General features: G+C 43.2%; 2 protein-coding genes across 9 annotated transcripts in view; one reads left to right on the forward strand and one right to left on the reverse strand.

Annotated features, from left to right (window-relative positions):
* Positions 1 to 15299, reverse strand: part of ELMOD1 (ELMO domain containing 1) — a 62361-nt gene extending 47062 nt beyond the window's left edge. For 3 of the 7 annotated variants that reach the window (XM_072850607.1, XM_072850605.1, XM_072850604.1), the window contains exon 1: positions 2746 to 2892. In XM_072850607.1, coding sequence (XP_072706708.1) covers positions 2746 to 2833 — 88 coding nt within the window. In that variant the 5' untranslated portion in view covers positions 2834 to 2892. The other 4 variants (XR_012040480.1, XM_072850606.1, XM_072850608.1 and 1 more) reach the window with 4 other exon arrangements.
* The window catches only part of ALKBH8 (alkB homolog 8, tRNA methyltransferase), a 56363-nt gene continuing 51991 nt past the window's right edge, over positions 14711 to 19082 (forward strand). For both annotated transcript variants that reach the window (XM_072850602.1, XM_072850603.1), the window contains exon 1: positions 14711 to 14765. In XM_072850602.1, coding sequence (XP_072706703.1) covers positions 14748 to 14765 — 18 coding nt within the window. In that variant the 5' untranslated portion in view covers positions 14711 to 14747. The remainder of the gene's footprint in view (positions 14766 to 19082) is intronic.

Below are 19082 nucleotides of genomic sequence, written 5' to 3' on the forward strand. Positions count from 1 at the left end.
GTCTCCAAAGGATGTGTCAGATACTCAAGCTGGACACGAGCCAAATTGCTAGTGTAAACGTATCCATAATTTGTTTCAAGGCAAAGTCAAACAGATCAGTTTGCCACTAAAATGCTTGCTTTGCCCTGAAAAGGAGTGCTCATGCAGTCCCACATACCACTGAGAAGTGACTCAGGAAGCTGCTCCCGCAGCCTCTGCTGTCAGACGACTCTTTCCACCACCTGGCAGGAACAAGCAGCGTTTCCATCTCAAGCTCAGGCTTGGCAAATCCTGCGGTGCAGCGCAGCTCAGCAGTCGAGCTCAGTTATGTGGCTGAGCTCATATCATGTTACGCGGATGCTGAGGATGCTAAGCCCAAACCATAGCCTCAGTCCTGCACTGCCACAACCATTCTCCACATCTCTTTACATCAGTCTAATTTTTAATTTTATTTTTTCTTACTTTATCCTTCTTTCCTGATTGGAATCTCACCACCTGGCTTCCTTCCCAGTATTCCAGCAAACCCGACCCTGGAGTTTACTCTTCGTGCCTCCTTCCCAAAGCCTGCATTCAGGGAGGGTAACATATTTCATGCAGTCTTTTGGTCTACATCACCGAGCAAAAGAATTCAAAGGAATGTCAAATAAAACAAGCTTTCCAATCAAGAAGGCTGAGCAGATGTTCATAAAAAAACCCACAACTCTCATGAGCCAGAGGGCATTAAATCCAACAGGATTTGATTTCCAGGCAGCCCAAGCTTGCTCTTCTTGCAATTTTCTGCTAACACTTCAAATGACCCCTTGGGAAAAATAAAGCTTGCCTGGCTCTGTATAGCACTTATGCCCTGTCTGTACAGCTAAACAAAATTTTTGTTAACATTGGTGACAGCTGATCACAGCTTAACTCTACGTACAAGCTCTTCGGACAGCTTTAAAACACAAGATGATTTAAATACTAGCAGCAGTCTGGAGCCCCCCACACACTAGAATTTGTGCAACAGCATTTTCTCTGCTTCCATCACTGCAAGCAGCAGCAAGACTCTGTTTGCGCAGGGGAGATGACAGATAACAAAATAACCACCTAATGTAACAGAGCCCTGAAGTTTCCCTGCTTAAGTATAGCTTAGCTCAAAGGGCTGCAATTCCCTGGCAAGAGTGACAGAAACATGTTTGAGCAGAGGAAATTCTGGGGTTCACAAGTGTCAGCACGGCTAATGTGATGCTGTCCCATGGCTAATAAAGCCCTGTCTCAAAAGCTGAGCAGGCAAAGGACTTGTAGACACTTTGGTTATATGCTTAGCCCTAGCAGGTTTCTACACTAGCAGAACATGTTTTACTGTATGTCAGCGAACCAGCAGGAAAGTTATCATGTAACAGAATACATTTGGGTTTTTTTCCATTGTTTAGGGCTTTCCTGGAAGTATTTTCTGCCGGTTTTCTGTCTAGAGTGATACATACAGCATCTGATGCTGTCACATGATTTCACTCCTGAAAATCATAGGCTTCCTGTCTCTGAGCATCTATTAGGCTTGGTGATAAGTCAATTGCTACAGCAATGTGGTTTTGCATTAGTCTTAGTTGAAATACTGCTTTAAATGATGTGCAAATTATGAGAACTGAACAAGTCAAAAGATATTTCTAGATGTAACTCCACTTGTTCAGTTTGGAAATGCAGTGGCCCACATTTTTTAAGAAAGTCAGAGAAAAGCAGGCTCTCCTTAGAATCAATGTCTCCTCTGTCCTTGTGCTTTGCTAAATATGCTAAATTGACATAAGTATGCAACACCTACCAAATTACTGCACATAACAAGCCTTTTGCTGTTCTCATCTTAGGGAGACGAGATGTTCTTGTCACAAGCACACTCAACTGCTTCAACTATTCAAGGATCTATCAGTACAAAATAATGTTCTTTAAAAATGCATAATGAAATGTTTGAAACAGAAGGCAAACAGTAAGCTTGCTGTAGTGCATAGGGATGATGCAGGATTTAAGACATGCCATTTCTTCCATCCCACTTAATTTTAGGATAAATTAGGATAGCAGGGGGGTGGGGGGCAGAAGAGAGAAGAATGAAAACCTGGATTTCCTAAAGCATGCAAGCCACAAAATAAATTTCTTTCAGTTTCTAAAATGGCTCCTTTGTTTCAAACGCCTTTGTCATAAAAAACCAGCTTCTTGTGATCTGACTGTTGAGTTGACTGAACTGGGACAAGGGTGTTGTTCTTCCCCCCCACCCCCGCCCCCATTCTGACATGCACTTTAGCTACTCTCTTTTAGCCATTTTCATGGAACAGTAAGAAAAGCAGAAACGGTGAGGACAAAGAGAAACATAAAAGACTACAGACATCAATCCTAGAGTTAACTCAGGAGCAAGTGTAACTTCAATACACAATGACCATGCGGGGGGATGAACGGGAGGCAGGGAAAAAGAGAGTGCCATGAAAAAAAAAAAAAGAAATAATCACGATCAAGCCCACATGGCGGTGTAACTTCAGTCCACAGACCTCAGGGCAGCTGCCCTCCGCGGCGACGGGGCAAGCCAGGCCGGCGGCCCCAGCGCAGGGCGGGCTGCCGGGGCAGGGCGCGGAGCCCACTGCGGAGCCGCAGAGCCGCTGCCGCCCGGCGCCGGCCTCCTGCAGCCGTCCCTTCGCCAATTACAAAGGATGGGGGCGTTAAAAAAAAAAAAAAATTGAATAAAATTTTTAAAATCAACCAAAAAAACCCCCAAATGCGCAAACCACCCAGCGTGCCCCCCAATTTCCTTACGCCGCAAGGTCTTCCCAGGGAGAGTCCCGCATTCAAAGGGGCAAAACTTGGCTCCCACCGCCGGGCGGGCAGCGCAGGGGGCTGCCATGCGATGCCCGGAGCCGCCTCCCGTCGCTAGGCGACCCGCGGGGCCGCCGCCAGGGCCCGCCGCCGCGCACTCACCGCTCCCCGCCGCTACATCCCCGCGGCGCGGCGCGGCGCAGCCGCCGTCCCGGGCCGTCCTGCCTCGCCGGGCGGGTGCGGCGCTGCCGCCGCCGCGATCTGGGTCACCCGGCGCGGCGCCCGGCGAAGGTGAGGAGGAGGAGGAGGAGGAGGAGGAGGAGGAGGAGGAGGGAGGGAGGGAGGGAGGGAGGCGGGTGGCGGTGCCGCCTACCGGCGAGCGCGGGGGGAGGCTGCGGCGGGGCCCGAGCCCGCCTCGCGGGGAGGGGAAGGGGCCGGGGACCGCTGGCAGACGGCGCGCAGGGAGCCAACGCGCGTTAGCTCCCTGCGCGCCGTCTGCCAGCGGTCCCCGGCCCCGGATGCACCTCTCCTCCCTTTTCGAGCTTCCCCTGTCCCAAAATGAAGCTGGATTTCCGAGACCTTTCCTCCCCACGCTTGCCGAGGGAAGGCGATACCTGTCTGCGCTTGAGGGGACTCTAGCCACAGGGGTACAGTTAAGGTCCCGGCGAGCTAGGGTAGTATCCAGCGAGTCGGCACCCTGCCCCCATTTCCCATCCCACCCACCTGTCAAGGAGATCAGCGTCCCTTCTTCCCCAGCAGTATATCCTGAAGGCTTTTGATCTTCAAAGTTTAAAATCTGCTAATCAGGATCACAGGCATGCCAGTCTATTTATATGGCTCTCCCCTCCAAGGGAATAATGACTGTTGTCTGAAGCATCCACAGAATCATTTAAAGTTGCCCAGTGCTATAACTACTGCCCCTAAGCAAATAGTCCGTGTCTCTGTTCATCCTTACTGCTGCATGCATCTGTCCAGACGTTCCTTTGAAGCTGTAAGCAGGTTGTCAGGCCACTTTGGCATCCCCACGTTGTCCAATAGTCTTGGGTTTTAGATGTCCTTTGAAAATGTTAATTAACCTCTTTTTCAAAGTGTTTTCTATGCCTAACCTGAAAATAGCTTTCTGCATGCCTGTTAAAGGGACATGGTTTAATTTCTTCTGAATCTCCTTTTTCAGTCATTTTGAGCCCATAATCAACTGTCACTTTCAAGAAGTCTGGTGAAAACACTAGGGTCAGTAAGGTAAACACTTAATGACTAGGAAATGCTGTTCATGTCTTCCACTCAAGGCAAAGCAGACTGCTACTTCATCCTCCTCCTAGCCAGAGCTATGTAGCTTCTCTTCCACTTCTTGACATCAGCATGCCTGATGCACCTGGCTGGCAGATGCCACGATCTGCAGAGCTGATTGAATGGCAGGGACAGGTCTCAGCAGCCTCTGCTACAGCCAAGGTCCAATGCTCAAAGGAAGCCACTAAATGATGGGTATCAGACTGCAGCTGTACTACCTCATCTCCCATTTGCCTCATGTTTTGCACGCTGAAATAAGGTTTCAAGCCTAATTCCATGCATCGCTGCAACTAGAAAACTAGTTCTTTCTCCTGTTTCCTGCATTGTGACAGTGTTTCTAATTTCTATATCCAAATGAATTCCTGCCCCTCACACACGCAGATCCTTGCTCTCAGTTCCTGAGCCTGTCAGGGACTGTTCTATCGCTAGGTTGGAAGAACCACTGCAGGTCACTGCATCTCTGAACAGAGTAAACCCAGTATTGGGGAACTTTTCAGGGGCTTCAGGAGCAGAGTTCAGTTATGCTTCCCAAACTGTGTCTGGGAACAGAGCTTTGTGAGACAATTCATCCATAATTATACAAAATGCATCATGAGCATGAAAAGCCAGATCCATGCTACAGAAGTAGCCTTACCTTCCCAGATACCATACTCTTGTCCACAAATGTGGAGAAATTTAAAAAATAAGCTGGAAAGGCTCATTGACTCCAGTCCCTTACTGCTATGGCAAATTTAGGGGATCAGACCAATGGGTTTGGAGTTTCCAGATAGCCTCCTGCCCGTCCTCTGGAATCAAGTAGTAGTACATAGCTATACTGTAGTCATGCAGTGCCATTTCAGACTTGACTGGATTTTTACACATCCCTTGTTATCAAATTGCAGTTTGATATACCTATTCACTCAGTGTCTTGGGATGGAAGTTACCTGGATTACTATACCTCCCACATTCAGCATCCTTGTTCTCATGGAAAGTTGAGGCAAAACAGCATTTTAAAGCTAACAGGGGCCTGGATTAAAAAGCCCCCAGCTCTTTTGATTATAAGCAGTTACAGAACTTTTTACTATGCTGTACTTTCCTTCTAACAGCATAATTATTCTTGATTTATGGCAAATGAAAGAAACTGTGCATCATAGCAGAAATATAGCCTGTATTTAGAAGTGGCAGTGAAAAACATATTAGAAAAAATAGATACAGGACCCCACTAGTTGAGCAATGTCACATTTTTCCTGCAATAGCTCATACAGCCTGCTGTGCATAATAAAAACCAGCAAGGTCACCCACATGATTAATTTAGCATTGGAAAGAAGGTGACAGAAGCAGCAAAAAAATAGATAGCAACATACCTAGCTCGGATATTGGTGAAAAATCAAAAGCTCAAGTCCCTCATTATTTTGGATGGGAGCTCTTGTTGTTGCACAATTTACTGATAAAGACAAGATTGATAAAGAGTATGCATGCTACGTCCTTGTGAAGAACCTAATGTGTTTTGACACTACCAAGCACTTTTCTCAAAAGATATGCCACCCAAGCATTATTAAATGCACCATAAGAAGTTATGTCTTAGTTAATGCTTTCATAGTATTGTTTTGTTTTCTTTTTAACAAATAACATTTTTCATTTTGTGACAATATAGATGGTAGCAGAAATACTTTAGCTATACTTGTATTATTTTACTTAAAACAGGTAAGAGAAAGAATATATTTTACCTAACAGTCCTTGTACTCCCAGAATAGTCTTAAAAGTTGTAGTAAGGAAAGATAAGGGAGGAATAAAACCAACCCCCTCCTATTTACATAATGGAACTTTCTTACCTCAGTTTTCAAAAGCTGTAATCCAGATTATCAATCTGTTTAGGTTTTACTCAGGATGAGACAAGCTACTCTCAGCATAAACTAAAACCTTCTCAGGCTGCTTTCAATCCTCCTCACCTGCCCTGGGCATCAGGGGACCCTTTTGTCAGCTGGGCATTATCAGGGTGTGATAAACCACACCCTTGTCTTTAGGCTGCTAGCACTTTTCCTGAGACCTGTGGATCAGCTAAGTTTTTATTTTTTATTTCTTAGTGTTTGATCTTCTGGCTCTATTAACCCAGGCGTGATTTAAGAGACCATAATACATTAGGCAATTGGTGACAGTGCTGTGCACATTCTCAAAAGAGAATTGCTGTAATGGAAGCATACTGCTAAGTATAATGATACTTGCGATATCAAAGGAACAATAGTAGATTAAGTACTGCAAGACCAGCTGCTGTGTTTCTTTATTACTTTGACTGAGCTGATCAAACTTTTTTGCTTGTGGGGAAAAGCTTTGCATTAAAAAGGCTATACCTTTCTCCTAGTACTCTTGCCTACTGGAACACATGATGTCTGATTTTAGTTTAAACAGCTATTTGCCCTCAGTCCATAGGAAAAAGCATCACACCTGTTGTCATTTGGAAACCCATATGTTTATAAGAAACTGTATGGGATCTTGGTGTTAGACCTCTGTACGAAATGACCAAACACTGGTATGTGGTGAAGTGGAGACATTCCAAAGCCAGTAGCAAGCAGATGACAAAAGAATACTGTAGTTAGTGAGTCTGATGCTAACTACAGCTTTTGTCAAGATGTTCAGAGAAGAATCAAGCTCAGATTACCTTAGGTGTAGGATTTCATCAAGCAAACATCGTCTATATCTTCTGGGAGGTGTTATATGGTCCAGGTGAACAGGACACTCAGGTAAAAGTGCAGATGGGAGGATAACATTTGTCTGAGCACAGCTTGTCACTGTTCTGCACACATGCATTTGGGGTGTAAATTACTTGCTGAAAAAAATTTCCATAAGGATCATTGCAGGGGAGGAATTTGGAGTCTCGGAGGCTGCCAGTGGGAGCAGGAATCATGTGACAGGTATGTTAACTACTGTGAGCTCTGTAGTGAAAGATATTGATAGTAAATCGATTTCCAGATGCTGGACTGTACTACATATGCAGCTGGACAGGTGCTCCCAATACAGTTCTTACTCCTATGTCAGCATAGCCAGAAACTTTTATGTATTTGCCTGGAGCTTTATAGTTTACTTCTAATAAATAATAATAAAAAAAAGATATAAAAGATATGGAAACAGGCCCTCTTGGGGATCCACCAGAATCTAGAAACAGAGTCCTAAACATCTGTAGATTTGCTTATGTGTAAGAATTATCACCGTTTTGGAGGCTTTCATCTGAGGATACTCATGTGCTAGCAAGAGTTAGCATCTCTGTTTTATGTTTGATATTGCACAACATATGTATGAGCCTTTCATTTTTACTCTATATAATCACGTATATTCACACTGGGATTTACTGGGTGGGATCTGGGGTTTGTAGTTCATTCCTCCCCATTCCAAGCAGTGCTCAGGTAGTGAGCGTGATCCTGAATTATGTGATGCAGTCAGGGATTCCCGTTTGGTCTCCATGTCCATTGCAACAGGTGCTGATTCCATTCCTAGGACAGCGTCCTGTGTAGTTGACGGGTGTATGGGGACTTCCCTGCAGATATCCTCCTCCCCAAAATGCATTCCTACAATTAAGCTGCAGAACACTATAGAAGTGTGCTATAAAGAACCATCCTGCTGTGGTGAAGAGAAGGATGGGGTGACAAAATATATTTCCAATCTCTAACTTCTATAATTTTGTTTGCTTGAGAAATCTGGTTCCCCAAATTAAAAACTATTTTCTTGCTATGTCTGAGTACCTATTTCAAGTATCACAATGATTTCATAATCTTTGCAATGCTTAAAATCTGTGTCAACACTCTACTTGGAGATATTGAACAGCTGGCAATTCTTTCTGCCTAGCTCAGGACAAGCGTCAAATACAGAATTGTCCTGAGATGGTATATTCCATGGCTCTAGCGCACTGATATTATAGCAACTAAAGCAGTCTGCACTCAACCTTTATGACCATTTCTTAAAACTCTCCCCTAGTTATTTTGTTCATTTACAGTGCCACACTTTGTTTCACTTGTACTCTTTTGACTGAAGGTGCCGTAAAGTTTAACACGGGAAACAGTAACAAAAGCATGTAGATGACGATAACATGAGAGATGAAGTGTGTCAGGCTTACTCATATAGAGAGATTACAGCTCAGTGAAGCAGCCAGTATGCTCATTTAGTTACCCGTCTCTTGAAGCAAAGAATTCTGCCAGAAAGGACTTTGTCTATGTATGAATTAAGAGCATTTAATGTTAAAATGTTTTAATTTAAATCATTCTGTTTGATATTTCTATATAGAAAGAGTAAAATAAAGTGATGTAGACATGAATTTCAAATACTATATGCTAACAACGCCTGCTTTTTTATCTTAATAAAAGTGAACAAACTTGAATATGCTGATTAGCATCAGACTGTGTCCTAATCTTCTTCACTAAGATGTGTGCCAACCATATTACATCTGTGTGAAAAAGAAAGATTTGCATTTGTAATAGAGAATTTCTTTGAAATCAATTTTGAACAAGGGAAAAAAAGTGATGTGATCATTTTTTATCTATTCATTTATCCTCTGCCCTTAGTCAGATCCATACTCTGAATGCATATGCTACGTTTCATTCAAGGATTACAAAGTGTTACACAAACAATGATTCATGAAAATTCACAACCCTTGGCGAGTTGGGTAAATATTTATGTAAATGTCATACAGATTGGCAAACTGAGTCACAGAGAAGTGGTGTTTGTAAAAGAATTTCCACTAAAGTTCAGATGCACCTTTTTTTTGGCCTATTCAGTTGAAAAACTTTTAGCTTCTATTTTTCAGATGTGTTGAGTATGCGTACAGATCCAGAGAAGTCAATGAAAACTGGATTACAAGAGCAGCAAGTGGGATGACCCAAGAAACTGACCATGATTTCGTGTAGGAGACTTTAACTTATAGTTGCACAGCTATTCTTCTTCCAAAGAAGGTGAATCTATTGCATGAGCAACAGCTAATGAGACCTCCTGAGATGATGCCTGAAACAGGCTGAAAGGATAGAGTCCCAGTCTAAGGAATACATTGCAATATTTTCTCCAGTCTCACTGGAAGCACCAAGGATCTAACTTATGATGGAACTGTAATATTTGGTTCTCTGTATGTAAATGATACTATGCCTTTAAAAATTAACTTTGCAGATTGTGTCTGGACTGCAAGCACTGTATCCTTAAAAATGTATTGATTGATGAAGTAGACAAATTCACTGCCTGATATTCCAGGATTGTCCTTCTGATACATTTATGTCCTGAAGGATAACTGTGAGAAATAATGGTTTCCAAGGATATGCAGGAAAGCAGACGGCCTGCCTAGTGTAGATATCAGGGAGGATCCCTGTGTAGGGTCGCATTGCTTTCTGAATGCCTAACAAATCCTAATTGCTTGTGACAGAACTGGGTTTTGCCAGGTTAGTGTAAGATTTTGACTGTAGGGTCAGAAGAGAATAATATAATTCAATCAGTAATTCCAAAAAACAATATTTCCTGCCTCATCATGGAAAACAGGCATAAAGAGCAAGAAGAGAATGTTAAAGTATGAGTATGTGTAGGCGTTGAAGAAGAGATGATAATTTCCAGCCTTTGTCCCAGAGGAAACAGAAATATTTTGTCTGAGTCTTTCTAACAACCTTGCTTTCAAGGCTAAACTAAAGCATGTGTTGATGGGTTCAGTAATTTGGAGGGAAATCAATATTTTGTATGGTTCTTTCAGTACTTCATATGAATTTTCTGACACCCTGGAAGTGTACTAGACTGACACAAGAAGATCATCCCTAGACTTTGGCTGAATTGCAGAGAAAGAGTCACCTGGGCAGTGAAAGCAGCAGTTCCTGTTCAGCAGAGAACCAACAGAGGATTCAGGAATTTTTTTGAGAATTGTTTCCAGGAGTGATTTATGGATTTAATCATCCCCAAGCCTCTCGTAGACAGTCCATGGACCTATGTGAGCAGAAAAAGCTGGCAGGAGACAGCATATCGGGAACTGCATTGGGAGCTTTTAGTTGATCTTCATGGATATTATGCTTTCCAGTAATTATGCCTAGGGAATTTACATCTCTTAGATTCTTCCTTAATCAAATGAGGACATTCTCTGTTTGCTGACATCTGTGTGCACATGTTGTAGGAACTTTGCATGAGCTGGAGCTTTGGACTTGCAGTACCGATAACGAAAGGTCTTCAGATGTGTGGCGTGCACATCATAACTATAGTAATTTCTGTCTTGTGCCTGAAAGTTCACAGGAATTTTCTGAGGACTCTCCAGGAAGGGATCATAGAATTTCTGTTTATTGAAGGCTACAGAATTGTGCTCCCAGTTCTAGTGAGATATTAATGGTGATCCAACAATGTAGGCACACCTTTGCACCTTCCGATAACACGTGCTTATATTGCATTAATGCAATCTCATGGCATAGCAGAAGTGCTCAATTTAGCTAACCTCTGGCCAATCCTAAACATTCACTGACCGGTTTGGTTCTCTGGATGACAAGATCTGTAGCTGTCCCACACAGAACTGAAATCTGCCTGCTCAGAAAAAGTTGTGGTGTTGTGCCAAAGAAACCTGCTTCACAAGAGGATGGTATCTTGTAACGATGGAAGTGAACCTGCCAATAATCATGCATTTGTGCCACAAAACCAGTATTGCCAAATCTTACATTTTATCATGAGATTTATGCTATTTAATATATTTCTTAAAGTTCCAGTACCCTGAGTCTAGAGATTTCAGGAAAATTTCAGCTTTTATTAAAGGAAAGCAAAAAAAAAAGTACTCCAAAGTCTTATGTTTGTGGAAAAAAGCTTGGAGGTATGAAGAGACTGTAGCCTAAAGCTTAGAAATCAGAAAGCATACTGATATTACTTGACATTTTAAGTCTCTTGCGAATAAAATATTTTTGTTTGCTAGTATTTGAAAATAAGGATAAAACTTGCCTTCACTGTAATAACTGGCACAACTCCCATTGATTTTACCAGGGCCTAGATTTCTCACGTCTCTTTTTGGTCTTATGCAATTGCTAATAAATTCTTAAAGTTGTTTTTTGGCTGGTTTTCTTTTTTAGAAATAAATATGAAATCTAGCATTGAACAGCACAAATGCAGAATCAAAATGACATGCAGCACAGAGCCAGCCTTGCTATCTTCCTGAAAAATATAAGCCTTTGGCATTGCAGGGGTTTGTTATGGAGAATTTTACTACTGCAAGCAGCAGCAGTAGCACATTTTGAATTTAGGTCAACAGATATTTGTCAAAGTCCTTAACTATTACATGAATGCTTTCCTAAAACAATTCATCTTGTGTCTCATCATTTACTATGGTACTCCTCTACAGTACTAGTCATGGGTGATTTTGAGCTGGATTTTATGCTAAGAGGTTTCTTCTTATTTCTGTAACAAACTGCTATCCTGAAACATATCCTATTTGTCATGATTCTTAAACCGCAGCTTCTTAAATCAAGAGATTTGATACAGCAAATCCTACTATCTTCCTGTGATTTTCTTTTAATTGGGTTTGAAAATGATGGAAATCCAGTGTGATCACATTAGGCTAAAGCACAGCTTGGCTTGCATTGGTATACAAGGGAGTAAGACTGTCTTTCCATGTACGAACCAGTAACCTCTAGTTTGTTGAAGGAAATAGAATTGTTTACTTACTATCATATGAAGTGGATTATTTACTTACTATCATATGAAGTGGATGGGGAATTAGAAGGAATAGACAAATGCCTTGACTCTCCCTGGGAATGTGGCAAAGATAAAATAGCTAACAGCATAGTGAGTATTGTAATTTCCTCCTGGGAAAAGTCAGCAGCATTTTATTTCTCACCCATGAGTAAATGGGAGGATGACTTTCTGCTTTAGAAGACATGTTTCCTGGCTATCAATTAAAAAAAAAAAAAAGAGCCAGAACCAAAATTTTCTCATATAAACATCTTTTTTTTTGCTTAAGAAAACTATGAAAACTTAGTTTCAAACTAGAATATTTGCTGAATTTTAAAACCAGAATACTATCATTATAAAAATTGGATTTTTTTTTTTAATATTGAGATTTCTCCCAAAGCACTTTTAATCAGAGATTATATTAACATCAAATGTGGATATATTTGAATCCTCACTTCTGCGAACTATTTTGTGGGTTAGTCAGTGACAATGTTGTTAACTATATGGAGATGTATTTTTATTTGTGGTCAATAAGCACTGTGGTATCTATAGGAGGAGTCTGTACCTGTGTTATCTAGCGTGAGAAGGGACTGCACAGTGCTTCAGGGCTTAAATTATAAAGGGAATAACAGTTCTGGTTTGACCAAAATAAGCTTGTATTAAAACGCCCATAACCAGCCTTTAACTATTTTCCTTTTAATTGGTGAATTTTCCTATGTAAGAATGTTGTTTATAGAAGTAAAATCTTTATGCATTTACAAAGGAAATGTTATTGCAATATGCATCACATTCTTGACCAATGCTAAACATACAGAGATATTTCAAGAAAAAAAATACACAGTGAGCCTGTTCTCCCCCAGAAAGCAATTTTCAAAATAATAAAGCAGAATAAACCCAAACGATGACTGGCAAACACAGGGTCAGGCAGCTGCCAGACCTCGTAGTTGGTGCTCTGAGAGGTAATGTTCCACTAAGCCCAAGTTCTACTTCTCACCTACCAACAATGCATCCCAGTGGGATAAACCACACATGGACAGCCAAGTAGAAGAATGAAGAGCCCACATAATCAGGGCTTTGAACTGGAACATGGGCACTTAACAGAAACAACCTTTGGGCAGGTATTTTCCACTTGTCAGAACAGATTGGTAATGAATTACAAACTGATTTCATTAGGATCATCCTTTCAGTAGCTTTCAGGTTTGGTGGTTTTCAGGGCTGAGGGCCTCAGAGAATATTTTGATAGAGACAGCAGCTGTTGAGGTTGCCTGGTTGTTCTTTCCCCCCACTCATTCTGGCTTACAAACAGACCAGATGATGCTAATGCTTAATGCTTGCAAAGGTTAACAAGCTCCCTGCTATACTCTTACTAGGTAGGTAGTTAATATTCACACTGTACATACAAGAAAACTTAAGCAAAAGATTTGTGCTATCACAATACCTTGCTACCCACTGCGTAGGTCAAAGGTGGAGAGCGATGTAATGCCACAGGTTGTGGTGGAAGGACAGAAGCTGGACCACCTTTCTGACTACCTTCACAGCCTGGTGGATGTGCCCTATCAGCCTCACATACTTAGTGTCCTTGTACCTCCTGCACATGCGATAGCTGTGTCCCTGGCACAGGGCATGGTATATGCTCCAAGGGAAAGAGAAAGATATTTTTTTTTCTGGGCAAGCACAGCCCTACCTAACAGCATGGGTAGAGTCTTCCAGAGCATGGATCTGGGACAAAGCTGAGGAGCTGGCTTCTGACTAGAGGTTTACAGGCTCATCAGTCACCTTACATACCACGCATCTGGGAATCCCACACCTAATTGATCTTGAGGAAGGTTAAGTACCCACAGGAGGTTGAGGGAGGAAAAAAAAAATCAGCTTGGTATTTAAATAGAGAGAGAAAAAAAAAAGAGAGTTGTTAGGTAATAAGCTACAGTGAGAAGTAGAATATTTGTCAGGTAAAGACAGAAAAAATAGGTAATGCTGAACTTCAGTATCTTGGATAAAGAAGGGGGAAAGTGCTGTGTTGATCTAGGGGCATAGCATGAAGCTTGGTTAGTCTATGATGGCAGAGAAAAAGGAAGGTGAGAGAAGACTTACTCTATCTCTGATTTAAGGGATCACTTTCTTGTGCAGGGAGGCAGCAAGATGCACAGGTGCTTCCTTACAGCGAGGCACAGGTTGCTCAATAGCACAGGTTTATTAAACAGCCTTAGTGGGAGTGCTAGCAAGCTGAAGAGCGACGTGAGGAAATATACACATACAACCAGAGGGTTGGTCTTGACGTGGCCTTGGCTGCATTGGCATGGTTTTGTCTTCCTCTGTCCCTAGTGTGGGACATGCTAAAGGTAATGTGATCAGTGCTGCTGTGATGGTGGCCCGTCCAGGTGATGGTCTCTTTGCGTGAGCACCTCGGCCTCGGGGAAGCTGTCTCTAATCTGCTGTGTGGATGTGCCTGTTTTGGGATCCCCTGTGGAAGAGGAGGCTCTGCCCTGAATTGCCCTCAGTGAAGGAGCGGAGCCAGGCGTGGGGCTGAGGTGGAGGTTCAAACATCACTTTACTTCTGTTGTGGACTTGGAAGAAGACTTTATCGATGGGAAGGAGGATGACAAGGAGCAGGCTCTACTTGGGAGAGAAAAGGTAGCAAGGGCAGGGCCTGCAGGCAAGCAAAGCTGGGTGGCATTTGGGTGAGCAGAAATGAGGATATGGAACAGTTGCAATACACATGTGTCCAAGGCGGGAGGCTGTAGAAGGCCAGTTAACCCTCCTCCCCCTCATTACACTCCCAGCTTTCCCTCAGCGCTGTGAGCACAGGCTCCGGACACAGGCGTGCTTCCTCCGAGGAACCCCCTGACCGCTGCCCCGGGACCCTCGCCGGCGCTCAGGAAAACCTGGCGCAGCACACCGCTTCCTGTCGGAGAGTTTTTGCTTCCTTCCCCCCTAGATAACGGGGAAGGTGTTTTGCCTCGGAAAAGACTCCCACGAGACCTGCCGCCCGGGAGGCAGCGAGGACCCACCCGCCCGGGGCGGACCGGGGGCGGGGCACCGCCATGACGGAGCGGCGGAGGCGGTGGCGGGCTGCCCGCCCCAACATGGCCGCCTCCAGCCAGGTAACATGCCGCGTCGGCCGGGCCCGGGGCTGCAGCGCCCGCACTGCCCGGCTCCCGGCTGAGGGAGGGGGAGCAGGCGGGGCACCGCGGAGGTGTCGGGAGCGCGGGCGGCCCCTGCCGCGGGCTTCCCTCCCCACCGCGCCGCCCTGTGCCGGGGAGCCGGGCCTGCGGCGGCCTGGCCCTGTCTGTGTCAGGGCGAGGTGGTGTGAAGGGGAGGCAAGGCCAAGTCAACCCTTGTGTCTGCCTCGCAGCTTTTACACCACCGCCACCAACCCTCCCCCCCCCCGCCCGGTGTTTATTAGGGGCAGAACACCATGCGCACGTACCTGTTGTTATTCCTATTATCGTTATTATTTTTAACGAGTGTCCAGAGCCCATGAATTTGAGGGCTGTCGGTGCGAAGTTTAAGTGCTGGCTGTCACTGGCAGAGATGCGGTGGGGATAACCGCAGGGAGATACCGGCGCTTTCAGGCGTATTTTGCTAGTGCTAGAACTCTTAAATCTCCGCACCACAGCTCCTGAATTTTAATTTTCCACGAGTTTTGATGTCTGTGTGTATGCAGTGTCTGCATGCATTTATGCGTATGTCTGCGGCACAAACCCAAGCCAAAACTGAATAATGAAGTGCCAAACTTTATAACTGAGCGTGGTGCTCCCTCTGCTGACAGCTGCTGTTTAGCTCCACTTCAGTAACGATGCACTTTCATTTTCAGAAGTGGCTTCTACAGCAAATGAGGTTCCCCCATTACATCAAAACTTTACATTAACCTTTGTAGTAATTTCAGGCCAGTTGTGTGATGAGCTAGCATTGCAAGGGGGGACTGTTTCAGTGTATTTTCAGGAGCTACTTTTTTTTAATACTTGTGAAAGGAGCTGATAACAGTAATTGGATAATCCACTGCTGCATGCTTTTTCTTCTATAGTTACATTGGCTTTTGTAAAGGGGGTGTGAGATGCTACCAAATAAAATTTTCCAGTTCTATACAGTTGAGTGTGATTCTTTAACTCGAAAATCAAGGCAGACTGTTGCTTTCTGTGCCTGCAGAATTGAGCCTCAGGTAATGATGCAACAGACAAAGCGGAGAGTTTAGGCCTGGTTCAGACAGAGACCAAGGGAAGGTTCTGCTGTCTCAGCAAAGCAGGTAATGCTGTTTGAGATGCCTTCAGTGGCTGGAGGCATCTGGATCATCTTGGCAAGCATGATACAGCACGTGGGGAAGGTCTTCAGCTTCTTGAGCAGCAGGTGAAAGGCCAGGCAGTGTGGGGTAGGGCACCTCTGCCGGTTTTAAATGCTGTTGTTCAGGCAGCTGAGTTACACCTTGTCTGTCCCTTGTTCTGTTGTTTAGCGGAGAGGTTATGAAAGGATGAAATGTAGTCTTTCAACTTCAGTTTCTGTGCTAGTTTGCCAAATATTCTATGCCATGACTTCTTGTCTGTTGCCTGGAGAATGTGGGATTTTGTGAGGACCTGACTAAACGGAGACCTGCTGTTTCCCTGAGCCCTGAGATCAGATGGAGTCTTTGGTGCACAGCGGTGTAGGTGGGAGAGGCCTGAGCCTTTCAGTTCAATATCCGTTTCTTCTGGGTGGGTCTGTTCTGCTGAGGCTGCATGACAATGGTCTGACTGGTATGGGTGAGGTACATAGCCTCCATGCTTTTCCTTCTGAACCAGATTCACATGGTTCCAAAGAGTAAACCCATCCCATACTTTTATTCTCTTTCTGTAACCCCACCTCACCAAATCAAAGATGTTTCTCCTATACTTTCCTGTGATGTAGTTTAAGACTGCTTGTTCCCCCCCCCCAGAAGATAAAAACCTGCACATGGGCAGTCTGTAAAGCTATTGGCCTCTGTTCATCTGTGTATGGCAAATAAAGTTGGGCAGGCCAAGCCTTTTGGACCAAATCTGTTAATTGGACAGCTTGGTCATGGTAAGCTTGCTGAACAAGCCTGCAAATCAGATGAATCCTGGTAAGGGTAACCCATTGGATGCACTTAGGGGAATGTACTTGATGTAAACTTTTCATGCCTCTTTTCATGAGGGTTTTTTTTTCCCCTCTCAGCTACCTTTGCTTGCATTTATCTTTTGTTGGTGGTGTGGGTGGTCTTTTTTTTTGGTGTCTCACTGTGCTTTTTTTGTCTAAGCAAATCTGAGATTTCTTGATCATTATTTAACTAATGAAGGTTAAGGGGACCGTTGCTCTCTGTGTGTTTAACCCTAGTTGGAGATTAAGTGAAGAATCCTCAATAAGAAAAATATTTTGAACTATTTGTCTTCAGAAGCAGGCGTGGTTTTGTCAAAGAGTGAGCTGCGGACTGTGTGCAGGTCTGCCATCAAGAAGGGAAAATTATTATTTAAGAAAGTACCAAGAGATTCAGGAAGGGAAGGGAGAAAAGCAGAGTACAAAATATGCAAAAAGCCCTTAGTGAGCGCTATTGGTTTGAAGGGAAATGGGAGACAGTTGCTAACAAGTCTGTAATAAAAAATAGTTTTACAGAAAGGAAGATTGGCTCAATAACCCATTGCTCTTTTCAGCCTCTACACTTTGTTTCTGAAGTCACATGAAATAATTATTTCAGTAGTCTCCTCCTTTTTCTGAAACCGTGCCCTGTTAGACTTTTGTCACTAGTGAGATTTCCTTCTCATATATTTTGCCTCTGTTGCATGTTAGCATGGCTATGCTTGAATTAGCTCTGAGTAAGAGACCCTAGGAACTGGCAAGAATCTAGTGGTGGTAGGATGGATCATGGTGCTATGTAATTTATTAGGTTTTTTTTGTCAGGCTCAGATGTAAATGTGATATTTATGTGGTCAGGATATGTGTAAAAAAACCCCCATTGAATAATGCTGTTTGGCCAGGAGGTTGGAGTTCAAACTGTTACGCCTATGCATGCACCATCTCAAACTTGATAGCAGGCATCTGAAACCATTTCAGGATAGAATTGTTGGAGCCTACCATGCCAGTAAGGTTTGCTTGAAATTGTTGTTGCCAATTTCTTTTCTTTGACAAGTGTTTTAATTCATTTGAGACTGCTCTAAAATCAGGTTTGGGAGGGGAAGAGCAAGCGTAGGAGGAAGAACCACAAATGGTAAGGAGTGGCAAAAGACTGAGTCGTCTTTGGCAGTATTTATTCTGCTCTTTTTGGAGGATTAGAATCTGTTATTTCCACTGGGTGCTTTTGTCATTCTGATTCCCTTTAAAGACTTTTCTCTTTCAGTGCAGTTAATAGTTGTGCATTTTGATGATGGTAATGCTGCAGCAGTTACAGGGAATACATACTTATGGCTCTTATGCAACTCTTTTAATAACAATTTTGCTAGTATATTTCTATTTGTTTAAAAGAAAATATTTGCTAAGTCCTTCAATACCAAGTTGCATCAAATACTAATATGAAATTTTTTTTTACCTTTACAATTTTCCTGTGATATATTGTCATATTATCATGATTGTGCCTGCAGTTTAGGTATTGGGAAGCAGCTACGCAGTCTTGCAAGCCAGAAGGTATACAAGTGGATGACCGACTGTTGAAGCATTTGACACATTTAAATATAGTGGTGGCTGGCATAGTTTTTTCTTTTCTTTTTTTTCTTAAAAAAACAGAAACAAAAACATTTTTTTTTGAGGTGAAGAGAAGATGAGGTGGAAGGATTGTTATCAGATCAATGATAATAAAAGAATGGAAAAGGACAGACAACTGCAGTTGGATTGTCCACCTGTACTGTTGGGAGGATTTTTGGGAAAGAAGAGAAGAAACCCGTAAAATATGTGTAAGGGATTATGCTATAGGGAGAGAAAGAGAAAGGTGAAATCTAGCCACATCAATGTTTGGGAGCTTTGTTGTAGTCTTAAGTGAGGTCTGGACTCTTCCCTTGGGTTTGAAGGAAGTGGGAAGGGAGAAGGGCAAAAAAAGCAGGCTCAGAGGGATGTAGGAACATACTGTATGGGAAGGTATTCAGTATAGCAGTAGACCAGAAATGGCAAAAGATGCAACAAAACCTGGAGAAGGCCAGTGACCCTTAAGTAACTCATGGGTAGGTAAATGCTGTGTTGCCACTAAATTAAAGAGTTAATATACGTACACAGTTTTCCATTCCTTGTTATGAAAGGAATATGATTTCTGTGAAGTTTGGCCTTGGGAGATGTGCCAAATAAGGTATGGAGCATCCTGGTTGCTAGTTCTTGGACATCTAAGTGTTGAACACAATTTTCTACTCTCAAAAAAAGCAATTTTTGCCAAATGTCATATTCACTTGAAAGTGGCAATTAGAAAAAAGTAGCCAAATGGGAACAGTTTATCTCTAACTCAAGGATTCAAT

The sequence above is a fragment of the Ciconia boyciana genome, chromosome 1 (assembly GCF_034638445.1).
Source record: "Ciconia boyciana chromosome 1, ASM3463844v1, whole genome shotgun sequence".
NCBI lineage: Eukaryota > Metazoa > Chordata > Aves > Ciconiiformes > Ciconiidae > Ciconia > Ciconia boyciana.